General features: G+C 37.0%; 1 protein-coding gene across 1 annotated transcript in view; it reads left to right on the top strand.

Annotated features, from left to right (window-relative positions):
• Positions 1–14,883, top strand: part of SLC66A1L (solute carrier family 66 member 1 like) — a 52,261-nt gene that overhangs the window by 20,343 nt on the left and 17,035 nt on the right. Inside the window, 1 exon segment of the mRNA XM_021934719.2 lies at positions 11,091–11,222. Within this exon segment, the coding sequence (XP_021790411.1) occupies positions 11,091–11,222 (132 nt within the window).

The following is a 14,883-nucleotide window of genomic DNA, read 5'->3' as shown; positions in this document are numbered from 1 at the left end:
TTCATCTCTGTCAGTTTGTTTATGGCCTTCTCTGCATTGCTTATTCTAGTTATTCATTCTTCCATTCTTTTTTCAAGATTTTTAGTTTCTTTGCACTGGGTACATAGTTCCTCCTTTAGCTCTGAGAAGTTTGATCAACTGAAGCCTTCTTCTCTCAACTCGTCAAAGTCATTCTCCATCCAGCTTTGATCCATTGCTGGCGATGAGCTGCATTCCTTTGGAGGGGGAGATCACTCTGATTTTTTGAATTTTTTGAATTTCCAGTTTTTCTGCCCTGCTGTTTTCCCCATCTTTGGGGTTTTATCTGCCTTTGGTCTTTGATGCTGGTAATGTACTGATGGGGTTTTGGTGTGGGTCTCCTTTCTGTTTGTTAGTTTTCCTTCTAACAGTCAGGACCCTCAGCTGTAGGTCTGTTGGAGATTGCTTGAGGTCCACCCCAGACCCTGTTTGCCTGGGTATCAGCAGCGGAGGCTGCAGAAGATAGAATATTGCTGTACAGCGAGTGCTACTGTCTGATTCTTGCTCTGGAAGCTTCGTCTCAGGGGTGTACCCCCGCCGTGTGAGGTGTGAGGTGTTAGTTTGCACCTAGTGGGGGATGTCTCCCAGTTAGGCTACTCAGGGGTCAGGGACCCACTTGAGCAGGCAGACTGTCCATTCTCAGATTTCAACCTACGTGCTGGGAGATCCACTGCTCTCTTCAAAGCTATCAGACAGGGTCATTAACATCTGCAGAGGTTTGTGCTGCTTTTTGTTTTTCTATGCCCTGTTCCCTGAGGTGGAGTCTACAGAGACAGGCAGGCCCCCTTGAGCTGCGGTGGGCTCCACCCAGTTCGAGCTTCCCAGAGGCTTTGTTTACCTACTTAAGTCTCAGCAATGGCGGGTGCCCCTCCCCCAGCCTCGCTCTGCCTTGCAGTTAGATCTCAGACTGCTGTGCTAGCAATGAGGGAGGCTCTGTCAGGGTGGGACTCTGCCGGCCAGGTGTAGGATATAATCTCCTGGTGTGCCATTTGCTAAGACCCTTGGTAAAGTGCAGTATTAGGGTGGGAGTTACCCGATTTTCCAGGTGTTGTGTGTCTCAGTTTCTAAAGGGATTCCCTTCCCCCTTGTGCTTCCCAGGTGAGGCGATACCTCGCCTTGCTTCAGCTCTCGCTGGTCAGGCTGCACCAGCTGACCAGCAACGATTGTCTGACACTCCCCAGCGAGATGAACCTGGTACCTCAGTTGAAAATGCAGAAATCACCTGTCTTCTGTGTCACTCGCACTGGGAGCTGGAGGCTGGAGCTGTTCCTATTTGGCCATCTTGCTCGCACCCCACTTCTAATTTTTTAGGATGTTTTTCCTCTTGATCTTAGGTAGTTCATTTACATAGATATACTGATAAGTATTTAGTTGATGATTTGAGAGGGATTGTCCAGAGTTCTCTCTTTGTGCAGTTCTATCCTTGCTGGTACTCTATTCTGCAAACTCTAGCTCTGTGGCCTCCCTGAACTCCCAGTTCTTTCTCCTCAGGGTGATCTCCTGACTCATCCTGGCTTTCCAGTATTTGTAACACAACCTTAAGACTCTCTCCAGGCAATAAGTTAGGATAATAATAGAGTTCATTCACCTCCTTTGTTTGAGGTTTCTCAGGGTTCTCTATTCTTCATTGCCTGATGTCCGATGCCCCTAAATCATTGTTTCATGTATTTTATCCATTTTGTGATTTCAGGCATGATGGTGAATGTAATCCCAACTTATCACTGTTGAAAGCAGATGTCCCAACTATCTTTTGTTATTCCTTATTTATTTTTGTTGTGACCAAAAAACATAATCTGTATTATTGTGATACTTTAAATTTATTGAAACTAGTTTTATGCCCTATCATGTGATTTTTCTTGATGAATGTTCCATTTACTTGAAATAAATGTGTCCTCTGAACATGACAATGTGTGTAGTGTTCTATAAATGTCAGTTAGATCAAGCTGGTTGATAGGGTTTTTTGTGTCTTCTCTATACTACTGTTTGTTAAGAAGACATAGCAATTCTCGCTGAGTCAATAAGAAGTTAGCAAATAGCACTGTTCTATCAATCACTGAGAGAGAAGAATTGAAATCCTGAATATAGTACTGGATTTGTCTTATTTCCCCTTTTAATTCTTTCAGTTTTGCTTCATATATTTCAAGTTTCTGTATTAGGTACATAGACATTTAGTATTGCTATGTCTTCTTGAGGAGTTGACTTCTTTATCATTATAAAATGTCTCTTTTTTCTTTAGTAATATTTATTGTTCTGAAGTCTACTTTTTCTGAGTATTATAGCCAACTTAGGTTTCTTATGATTTGTATTTTATGGTACACTTTTTACAAATCTTACTTTTAACTTTGTTTTTACCATGTTTGTATTAGTCCTTTTTCATGTTGTTGATAAAGACATACCCAAGACTGGGAAGAAAAAGATGTTTAATTGTACTTACAGTTCCACATGGCTGGGGAGGCCTCAGAATCATGTGGAAGGTGAAAGGCACTTCTTACATGGCAGCAGCAAGAGAAAACAAGGAAGATGCAAAAGCAGAAACCCCCAGTAAAACCATCAGATCTCATAAGACTTATTTACTACCACAAGAACAGTATGGGAGAAACTGCCCCCATGATTCAAATTATCTCTCACTGGCTTCCTCTCACAACACGTGGGAATTATGGAGTACAATTCAAGATGAGATTTGGGCAGGGACACAGAGCTAAACCATATCATTCCACCCTGGCCCCATCCAAATCTCACATCCTCACATTTCAATACCAGTCATGCCTTCCCAACAATCTCCCAAAGTCTTAACTCATTTCAGCATTAACCTAAAAGTCCACAGTTCAAAGTTTCATCTAAAGCAAGTCCCCTCCACCTATGAGCCTGTAAAATCAAAAGCAAGCTAGTTACTTCCTAGATACAATGGGGATACAGGTGTTGGGTAAATACAGCTGTTCCAAATGGGAGAAATTGGCCAAAACAAAGTGGTTACAGGGCCCATGCAAGTCTGAAATCCAGCGGGGCAAGCAAATATTAAAGCTCCAAAATGATCTCCTTTGACTCCATGTCTCACATCCAGGTCACGCTGATGCAAAAGGTGGATTCCCATGGTCTTGGGCAGCTCTGCCCTTGTGGCTTTGCAGGGTATAGCCTTCCTCCCAGCTATTTTCACAGGCTGGTGTTCAATGTCTGTGGCTTTTCCAGGCAAACAGTGCAAGCTGTCAGTGGATCTAATATTCTGGGATCTGGAAGATGGTGACCATTTTCTCACAGGCCACTAGGCAGTACCCCAAGAGGGACTCTGTTCAATACTATGTGGAAGCTGCCAAAGCTTGGGGCTTCCACCCACTGAAGCCATAGCCTGACCTCTGCGTTGGCCCCTTCCAGCCATGGCTGGAGTGCCTGGGATGCAGGGTGCCAAGTCCCTAGGCCACACACATCATGGGGACCCTGGCCACAGCCCACGAAACCATTTTCTCCTAGGCCTCTGGGCCTGTGATGGGAGGCGCTGTTGTGAAGATCTCTGATATGCCCTGAAGACATTTTTCCCACTGTCTTGGGGATTAACATTCGGCTTCTCATTACTTATGCAAATTTCCAAAGCTGGCTTGAATTTCTTCTTAGAAAATGGATTTTTCTTTTTTCTTTCTTTCTTTTTTTTTTTTTTTTTCTGAGACTGAGTTTCGCTCTTATTGCCCAGGCTGGAGTTCAATGGTGGCACGATCTTGGCTCACTGCAACCTCTGCCTCCCGGGTTCAACGGATTCTCCTACCTCAGCTTCCTGAGTAGCTGGTATTACAGGCACCCACCACCACACCACCTGGCTAATTTTTTGTATTTTTAGTAGAGATGGGGTTTTATCATGTTGGCCAGGCTGGTCTCAAACTCCTGACCTCAGGTGATTCACCTGCCTTGGCCTCCCAAAGTGCAGGGATTACAGGTGTGAGCCACCATGCCCAGCTGGATTTTTCTTTTATATTACATTGTCAGGCTGCACATTTTCTGAGCTTTTGTGCTCTGCTTCCCTTATAAAACTGAATGCCTTTAACATCACCTAAGTCACCACTTGAACGCTTTTCTGCTTAGAAATTTCTTCCTCCAGATGCCCTAAATCATCTTTCTCAAGTTCAAAGCTCCACAAATCTCTAGGGCAGGGGCAAAATGCTGCCAGTCTCTTTGCTAAAACATAACTAGAGTCACCTTTGCTCCAGTTCCCAATAAGTCCCTCATCTGCATCTGAAACCACCTCAGCCTGGACCTTATTGCCCATATCACTATCAGTATTTTGGTCAAAACCATTCAACAAGTCTCTAGGATGCTCCAAACTTTCCCATATCTTCCTGTTTTATTCTGACCCCTCCAAACTGTTTCAATCTCTGCCTGTTACCCAGTTCCAATCTCTGCCTGTTACCCAGTTCCAAAGTTGCTTCCACATTTTTGGGTATATTTTCAGCAATGTCCCATTCTACTGGTACCAATTTCCTGTATTAGTCCGATTTCACACTGCTGATAAATACATACCCAAGACTGGGAAGAAAAACAGGTTTAATTGTACTTACAGTTTCACATGACTGGAAAGGCCTCAGAATCATGGTGGGAGGTGAAAGGCACTTCTTACATGGCAGCGGCAAGAGAAAATGAGGAAGATGCAAAAGTGGAAACCCCTGATAAAACCATCAGATCTCTTGAGACTTATTCACTACGGTGAGAACAGTATGGGGGAAACCGCCCCTGTGACTCAAATTATCTCCCACCAGGTCCTTCCCACATGTGGGAATTATGGGAGTACAGTTCAAGATGAGATATGGGTGGGGACACAGAGCCAAACCATATCAATGTTCATGTTTTATTTTAGCTTCTTCAACATATGGAGAATATCTATAACAATTAAATGCTTGCTAATTTCAACATCTCTATCATTTTGGTGTCTGTTTCTATTGCTAATTTGTTTTTCTTCATTATTGGACACATTTTCCTGCTTCTTTGAATGTCTTCAATATTCAGTTGGATGCTGGACATTATGCTCAACATTGTGACAATCTTCCTTGAAAACTTTAAAGAGTATTGGTGTTTATTTGGGCAAGCAGCTACTTTATTTGAAAATAAGTTTGATTATTCTAAGGCTTGTTTTTAAACTGTATTAGAGTGGGTCTAGCATAGCCGCTACAGCTTGTTTACCCTTACTCTGAAGGCACAGTCTTTTTGGGTGCTCTGTGAATGTTCCTTGTCTTCTAAATAATCTCTTTCCCCTGCCTGTTCAGAATTCAAATATCTCTTAGTCTTGTGTGAACTGCAGTATTTTTCAGTTAATAGTACCCTGGTAGCTTTTCTCTCCCTAGTAGTTGTTTTTTGCCTGACTTAAAGGAGTTTTGCCCTACTTTGCCTTCCTATTCAGCCAAAGGCACAGGTGACCTATGTGCAGATTTCTGGAGTTCTTTTTTGGAGTTTCCTCCTCTTAAGAACTCTGAACTACAATTTCTGTTTCTCACTCTCACAATATTTTATTTACTTCTTTTTGTTGTAAAAAAAAAAAAAAAAAAAAAACCCTCACATATATTAGTCCTCTTAATACATTTTTAAGTGTAAAGTATTGTTAACTATATGTGCATTGTTGTAAAGCATATCTCTAGAACTTTTCCATCTTGCATTGCCAAAACTCTATATCCATTGCACAGCAATTTTCCAATTCCCTCTCCTCACACCCCTGTAACCACCATTTGATAATTTGCTTCTATGAGTTTAACTACTTTAGATACCTCATATAAGTAGAATTATGCAGTATTTGTGCTACTGTGACTGCCTTATTTCACTTGGAATAGCGCTCTTTTTCCACAAAAGTTTGAGAAGGATTGGCGTTAACTTTTAAAATGTTAGATAAAATTCTCCAGTGAATGCTTCTGGTCTTGGGATTTTCTTTGTTAGCAAGTTTTTGATTACTGATACAAACTACCTACTCATTGTAGGTATAGTCATGTATTACATTTGATCAAGATTCAGTCGTGGTAGGTTGCATATTTTAGGAATTTCTCTATTTCGTCTAAGTTAAACAATTTGTTCACATATAATTGTTCATAGTAGTGTTTCATAATCCTTTTAAATCTCTGTGACATCAGTTGCAATGTCTTTTATTTTTTAGTTCATTTATTTAAGTTTTCTCATTTTTTATAGTCTTGCTAAGTAAGAGTTTGTCAATTTTGTTAATCTTTTTAAGAAATCCTTAGTTTTGTTGATTTTTTTCTTACTGTTATTCTATTCTCTTATTTTATTTATTTTTCCCTAATTGTTATTATTTTCATCCTTCTGCTAACTTGGGGCTTTATTTGTTCTTCTTTTTCTAATTTTTTTTTTTTGAGGTGTAAAGTTAAGCTGTTTATTTGAGATTTTTAAAATGTAGGTATATACTGCTATAAAGTTCTTTCTTAGTACTGATTTTACTGCATCCCATAAATTTTGGCATGTTGTGTTTCCATTTTCATTTGTCTCAAGGTAATTTCTAATTTCCCTTCGGTTTATTCTTTGACTCAATTGTTATTCAGTATTATGTTAGTTACCACATATTTGTGAATTTTTCAGTTCTTTCTTCTGCTATTATATTCTAGTTACATTTCATTGTAGTTGGAAATAATACTTAGTATGATTACAATCTTAAATTTGTTAAGGCTTGCTTGTGATCTAAGGTGATTCATCCTGGAGAATGTTCTGTGTGCTCTTGAAAAGAATATGGATTCTGCTTCTCTTGGGTGGAATGTTCTATATATATCTGTTAGGTCCAGTTGGTCTATAGCCTTGTTCAAGTTTTCTGGTCGCTTATTAATCTTTTATCAGGTTTGCTCTATCCATTATTGAAAGTGGGGTATTGAAATCTCCTACTATTATTGCACAAGTATTTCTCCCTTCAGTTCTGTCAGTGTTTGCTTCATATATTTGGATGCTCCGATTTGGGTGCATACAAACTTATAATTGTTCTATTTTCTTGATTAATTCATCCTTTGTCATTATATATTGTTTTTCTTTGTCTCTTATGACAGTTTTTGACTTAAATCCTATTTTGTCTGACATAACTATGGCCACATCTGGTCTTTTTCAATTACCATTTAAACAGAATATCTTTTCCCATCCTTTTATTTTCAGTCTATGTGTGTCCTTAAATCTGAAGTTAGTCTCATATAGACAGCATACAGTTGAATATTTTTTCGAAATCCATTCAGCCACTTTATGGCTTATTTGAGGAGTTTAATCCATTTATATTTAAAGTAATTACTGATAGTAAATTACTTATTATTAACATTATATTAATTATTTTATGTTTATCTTGTACATTTTTGTCCCTTTTCTCCTATCTTCCTTTGTCTTTCATTGATTTTATTTTTTGAGTGGCACATTTTGATTATTTTCTCTTCTGTATTTTTTATAGATGTTTTCTTTGTGGTTACCATGGGACTTACATAAATTATCTTATATTTATGACAATCTATTTTATGTTGATGACAGCCTTAACATCAATTGCATACAAATACTGTATTTTCTTTCTTCTACTACCCCACACACTTTAGATTATTGATTTCCCAAGTCACATCTTTTTATATTGTGTATCTATTAACATTTTGTAGTTATATTTATTTTTAAATTAAATACCAGAGTTAAATGTTATCACCATCATTACAGTATTTCAGTATTCTGCATTTGTCTATATATTTACCTTTTTCCTATGAATATTATACTTCCATATTCTTTCATGTTGCTTTCTAGCATCCTTTTATTTCAACTTGAAGGACTCTCCGTAGTGTTTCTTGTGAGGCAGGTCTAATGATGATGAATTATTTCAGCTTTAGTTTATCTGGGAAAGTCTTTCTTTCTCCTTCATTTCTGAAGGACACCTTGTCAGATAGACTATTCTTAGTCAGAAGTTTTAACCTTTTGGCACTTTGAATATATCATCCCACTTCCTTCTGGCCTGCAAGGTTTCTGTTGAGAAATCCACTGATAGTCTCAGGGGGCTCCCTTGGACATGACTCTTTTCTCTTGCTGCTTTCAAAATTCATTTTTTGTCTTTGACTTTTGACAATTATATTATATTGTGTGTCATTGTGATCTTTTAAAAATTTTTAAATTTGTATTATTTTTTACTTAATTGATGTACATAATTGATGTATATGTTTATGGGGTACATGAGGTATTTTGATGCAGGTATGCAATAAATAATAATCATGTCATGAAAAATGAGGTATCCATATCCTCAAGCATTTATCATTTATGTTATAAACAATCCAATTATACTCTTTCAGTTATTACAAAATGTACAATTAAATTATTGTTGACTATAGCCACCCTGTTGTATATCAGATACTAGGTCTTATTCATTCTGTGGGTTGGCTCTTCACTTTTCTTTATAATGTTCTCCGATGCACGAAAGTTTCTAAATTTTGATGAAGTCTAATTTATATTTTCTTTTGTTGCTTGTGCTTTTGGGGTCATGTCTAAGAATCTGTTGCCAAATCCAAGCTCATACATATTTATCCCTATGTTTTCTAGATTTTACAGAGTTATATAGATTCTCAAATTTAAGCTTTTTATCTATTTTGAGTTAATTTTTGTATATGGTGTGAGGTAAGAGTTCAACTTCATTCTTTTGCATGTAGTTATCCGGTTGTCCCACTGCTATTTGTTGATTAAAGTATTCTTTCCTTATTGAATGGTCTTGGCTCCCTTGTCAAAATCAATTGACCGTAGATGTATGTTTTTATTTTTGGATGCTCCATTCTATTCTATTTATCTATATGTCTTTTCTAATGCCATTACCACACTGTTTTGATTACTGTCTTTGTCACACATTTTGAAATTCAAAAGTATTAGTTCTCTAACTTTATTCTCTTCATTCAGAGTTGTTTAGACTATTTGGTATTCTTAGCAATTCTGTATGAATTTTAGGATCAACTTGTGCAGTTTTGGAAAAGAGGCAGTTGGAATTTTGATAAGAACTGCATTAAATCTGTAGATTACTTTGGGTAGTTTTGCCATCTTTACAATATTAAGTCTCCCAATCCATGAATATGGAATGTCTTCCCATTTATTTAAGTCTTCTTTAATTTCTTTCAACAAAGTTTTCTAAGAAAAAATATTACACAATATTTATTTATTTATATTTAATTTTTACAGATTTTAAAACAATTTGTAGCCAAACTTCAGTATGAATCAAAGCATTATTTTAAAAAGAAATATTCATTCTGACATTAAATTGCACTTTCCAAGAACCAGCAACATCAACCATCCAGACTTTAATTACAGAATCACAGGTGCAACTGTGTATCTCCTCAGTAGAGGACAGGAAGATTTGTGTGACTGGGACCATATGGATTTGGCATCTCCTGCAAGATGTGTGTCCAACTCCTGGGAATACTGGAGCATGATTATAGAATTGGTTTCTATTGACTGTTTTCTGTCTGTTGCTCTCCCGTAAGTTAAGAATCTTGGATTTCAAATCTATAGTGTAACACTCTTGTCATAATTTCTTATTTTAAAAAAAATTTAAATATTTTTATATTAAGTATTTTTTCAAACTACTTGGGCTTGCTATTGAACAAATGTTCTCTTTGTATTTTATATTTTGAAGGTGCTAAAAAGCATCACTCTAAAACATTTTGGAATATAACAGAAAGGTTGTTAATACGTTATACTGACTACTTTTTTCTTAGTTAAGATATACAAATCTTTTATATTTAGTAATCAGAAAGGCAATAAAGCATATGTACCTTACCTCTTCACTGTCCTATGTTGAATTCCTTTTCAATATGTTCTTTGATAAGAGCAAAAATTTAAGTAGTCTTTGGTGAGATATTACATTATGCTATTCTTTCCTTGTGGGCATGGGGATAATTTTCAAAAAAAAAAAAATCCAAGCAGTTTAGTCCTACAGGGGAAAGTTTTCCATTCTTGCTAAGTTTATTTATAATTAGAAGTCAGATACCAACTATATCTACCTTAGAAAAAAATATCAAGCAATATCAAGCAATATCAAGCAAAAGAGGTCTGCTTCAAAGGAATTTGTAAAATATGTGTGCCTAGATAGGTCATCTGTTTATAAAATACTGGGGAAAGGTAGAGAATACAGTCAGTCCTCAGATGCTTTGGAAATCTGAAACATAACAAAAAGTCTTTTGAAAACCACATTGATATATATACCATTCACCACCGCTTAATGGAGGAATAACTCAGCATTGATGTGAGTGGGATTTTGGTCTCCGATGTGAATTCCGGAAATATTAACTTTTAGGTAGTATATGTGGTAGTGAAAGATTATAAACTTGGAGTCAGGAGATTTAGGCTGATTCCCAGTTCTACCACTGGTGGCTTATGGACATCATTTAGCCTCAAGTGGGGCCACCCATTTCAAACCTTGGTCAACTTCCTGCAATAAACACTTCTGGTTTAAAAACTTAATCTTACTTTATGATATGGAAAGTAAGATTCTGAGAGATTAAGTAATTGTCTGATGTCCCACAGGTGACAAGCCATGTCTTCAGGTCTTTTGGATCCCAGGACCCAAGATTTTTAAAAACTTTTCCACATAAGAGGTGGCATCGTAGGGAGCCAAATAGATTTTCACATTGATTTTGCTATTTGTCCACCTGTCCACCTGCATGTGGGCAACTTGATTAGAAGTAAATTTAAAAGAAAAAATAGGTACTGGCTGAGAATGTAATCACTGATAAACATTTTGAACCTCTATTCTTACATTTTAGTGATATATCTAGTATCTCTAATTACATGACTTAATATCTTCCCCCATTATGAGGCCAAGAAAGAATAAACATGTGCTTAGGACATATATATAAATTCCAATGGGAAAGATAAAAGAAAAGGCAGAGATAAGAGGCATTAATGTTTTAGTATTGTCACTGAGCTTCTTCTAGGTTTTAGATATTTTTGCTGTGTGCTGTGAATGAAGACAGGTTAAAAAGAATCCTAGAGGCTTAACTGGAAGTGAATGAGATGTTTTATTGCTGTACATCATCGGTTTTGTTTTTATCTGGTGTTGAGTTGGCTCATTAAGTTCTGTGCTCCACGTGTTTATTTGTCAATTGTCACTTTCCAGTCAGCTCTTTGTAGCCTACAGAAATGGAAGAGTGGATGAAGCAGTCTCTCTGGGTTTTCTGCTTTGCTGGATAGGTGGAGACCTGACAAATTTCAAAGGCTGCTACCTGACTAACCAGCTGCCTATTCAGGTAAAACTTTCTCCAGATTTATCTTCAAAAGAGTGAAGGTTCTGGGTTATGTGTGCATAGAGAGCTTCATGTGTAGAGTTGACAAATTTAACAAACAAAATACAGGACACCCAGTAAATTTGGATTTCAGATAAACAACAAATAATTTTTTAGTATAGACATGCTCTAAATATTGCATAAGTGTTCTGTATCTGACAATCCTCTTAATGTGGCATCTTTTAATAGTAGAATAGAGGCCTGTCTGTTTTCAGATATATTTTTAAAGTCTACATCCAGTTTTAATTCCTTTTCTTCATACAGTTTTAATATTTTCTTGCCTCAAGGTAGCTGAACATGATATGTTGCCATTAGGGGATTCTTATTCTTTTCTATACTAAGACTGAACAATAATCCACTGATGCTGACACATAGTCTACAATGAGAGTCATGATTAAAAATATAGTCAGTGGCTATAGGCAAATATTTCTATGATAGTATTCAAATGAAAAAATAAAGTGGAATATTTGTAAGCTTTTAGAATACTTTGTTAATGTATTTAATCATGTAAATGACTTTGTCACCTTCATACACTGTACTATATATATTGGATAATGGTGGCCTGGGATTTTATATTTATAGATGTCCATCCTTATTTAGCACTCCAGATTTTGACAGCCATCTTTGACATGAACACGGATATAATCATACTCTCACAATTCATGTACTACAGGTTAAAGAATCATAAGAACAAAATGTAAGATTGGTAATAGTTCATTCCGGTACTTCTATTTGTAATAGAACATTTTCTCATTTAAAAACCAATAGAGCATCTTTGAGTTATTTTTAATGAGTAAGGCATATTTTGAGAAGACATAACATTTCTCTCAACCATCCAAGTGAGTCCTTTGAGAATTTTTAGATGTGGCACATTTAGATTCCATGTTATTACCTTTTTTTTCCAATTGGTCTGTGTCATTGGACACATTAACACATCTATGTTATAGGAAAATAAACAGAAATGATTAATCAGAAAAAGGTAAGAGAGAGATAGACAGGAATAGTCAAATGCTTTTAGAGGTTTCTCCAGGTGATAAGCGGTACCACTTTTCTCTTGTGGCTAATCTAAAAACATATCCTCCACAAGATGATAGCCACAAATAGTTTTTAAGTGCTTACCATTTGTCAGTCCTGTTGTAACTTATTTAATCTTCATATCACCCAATGGGACAGGCACTATTTTAATGTTCAGAGGCTGGCGCAGAATAGGCCTGCAGTGTAGATTCACTGAATAACTGAATACTATTATTTTTATTTTTGCTTTGACTGCTGTGTTTTTAAATGACTGTTTGTTTCTTCACGTGTGTATTTATGAGCCAGCCCAACAATGAAATTTACTTTTAGCTGTGTACCTATGGGAGTGGCCCCATTTTTCCCCTTGGGACGTGTGGAGCATATTTTTCTACTGCCCCCTGGTGGTTGTAACTATTACAAGGGTGAGAACAGCTACTCAAATCTACAAATCAAATACAAATCCCACTGGATACTAGAGTGAGGAAGGCAGGAAGATTACCCCCAGTTGTGTACCAGGCATGGTGAAAGACCTTTTCTATGTGCTCATTGAACTCACTTATTTTCCATGGCAAACTCCTTTATACAATTGAGGAAATTGAGGCATCAACAAACTGGACTGAGGTCACATAGCCAGCTGGTAAAGGGATTAGATTTCAAAATCAACCTAAGGTGATATCAGGTATGTATCAAGCTGATTTACAGTGTAATTGGTGTTATGTGAATCATAAGCTCTATAAGAACAGGGACTGTCTCAGTCTTGCTCAAGACTGAGCACATAGCCAACATTCGGCGAATAGTGGTGGAATGAATGAATTGTAAAAGATATGGAAATCTCCAGTAAAGCATTTGGTACTTAAAGGACACCCAATCAGTTTCCTCCCCTGTGTCGCTCCCTACCCCCACCAAACCTTATATATATATATATATAAAAGGCCACCACCATAACTAGTTTAATGAATCTGGAACTAACCATGAATTTCTGTGGCAAACAGTCTAAAACAGTATGACAGGCCAGCTCTCTTCAATTTACTCCCTCAGGGCTAAATTGAGCAACTCACACAGTTTATGAGGTTTCTGGAATAGAGTTTTGCTTAGCTGCAATATATTCTGTGGGCAAAGTAGACTGAATTTGGAATACTGTTAAACTTAGGGTCAATGCAGAGTTCAAAAAAAAAATTAAGTTTCACCAAGGAACATGTGCTCAATGGGCTATCCAACCTGGAATGTTGAGGGATAAAGCGAATCCCTCAAATACAAAGTGTGTCTGAAGGTAATTTTTTATTGAATTCTATTGTCTTAACATGTGGTTGTAATATATGAGAAGCCATGAGCTGTACCTTTGCAGTTATAACTCTACAAATGTTTTAAAATAAATGCTTCATCAGTTTTTATGTTAAACAAGTGGGAATGATTTAACCAGAATGTTGCAGTCAGATATCTGTGTGTCTGATGTCTGCTGATATTAACCCTAGTACAGATGAAACATAACTAAAAAATTAAAAATAGAACATAGAGGTTAAAGCTGCATGGACCTATCCTGCCCCTACCAACCCATGGTAGATGATTGTCTGGCTTATAAGGAAACATGTTTTCTACTGAAACATAGGTTTTTGTATGTTTGTTTGCTTGTGGTTTTTGGTTTTGTCTTTCACTTTTACTTAGATTCTGCATCCCAGTATTTCCTAGCTTCCTGAACAAGAGTGTTCAATTTGACCATCACTCCTGGAAGTTCTCATGCTTTAATCATTAACTGATAGAGTAAGAATATAGCCAGCCACTGCCCATGGAGAATGAGTCACTCTGCTCTGTATAGTTAACAGTTATGGATCAAGTGCTTTTTGATTTTTCCTCAGAGAGCTTTCCAAAATGTACCTTGACCTGGCTCTGCTGATTTAAACTCTGAGTCATCTAGATGCAGATTTAGGAGATAATATCCATAGGATGTAATGACTTAATTTATAGTCTCTTGGAGTAGGGGCATAAATTATTTAGTTTTGCATTCTTGGTTGCTAAGAATGTAGGTGTTTAGTAAGAGTTTGTCAATTAAATGACTGCTCTTCTACATCTCTGGAAACCTGCTTGGCATGTTCCAGTGGTGCCTGGGTTTTTCATAGTCTCTTTGCTTTTTATCTGTCTCAAGCTCAGGGCTTTTTGCTTCCTCTCTCCTTCTCTCAGCGGCCTGAATCACACTCCCTGTTGCTGCCTTTAATTTCTGTTGGCTACTGTTGCCACTGACACCACTTTTAATCTCCTCTGATCCTATTCTGTGCTATCGTCCTACTTCATTTCTCCAGTGTTCTTCTTTCTTGTCTGCTGTTCCCTCCCAAGGCCTGTCAGCACTAGAATGGATGCACTGAGCTTGTAAATGTGTAGCTGGGCAATTAAAGTAGCACTTTCCTTTCCTACAATTGATCCAGCCAATCACAACCGTCCATCAGTTGCTTTCTGTGGTTTTCCTATTCTCAGATGCACTTAGTGATCTTGAGTTCTAACTAAACAGCATATTTTTTCTGGATGACATTTATTGTGTAACCATTCTGAAAACTCAAGTATTCTGGAGATTAAATACTAGATAAGTGGTATTTAGCTGCAGTAAATATGTGTGCCATTG

Source organism: Papio anubis, chromosome 2, assembly GCF_008728515.1.
Source record: "Papio anubis isolate 15944 chromosome 2, Panubis1.0, whole genome shotgun sequence".
NCBI lineage: Eukaryota > Metazoa > Chordata > Mammalia > Primates > Cercopithecidae > Papio > Papio anubis.
Note: the sequence above shows the minus strand (reverse complement) of the source record. Positions and strands in the feature narration are given on the sequence as shown.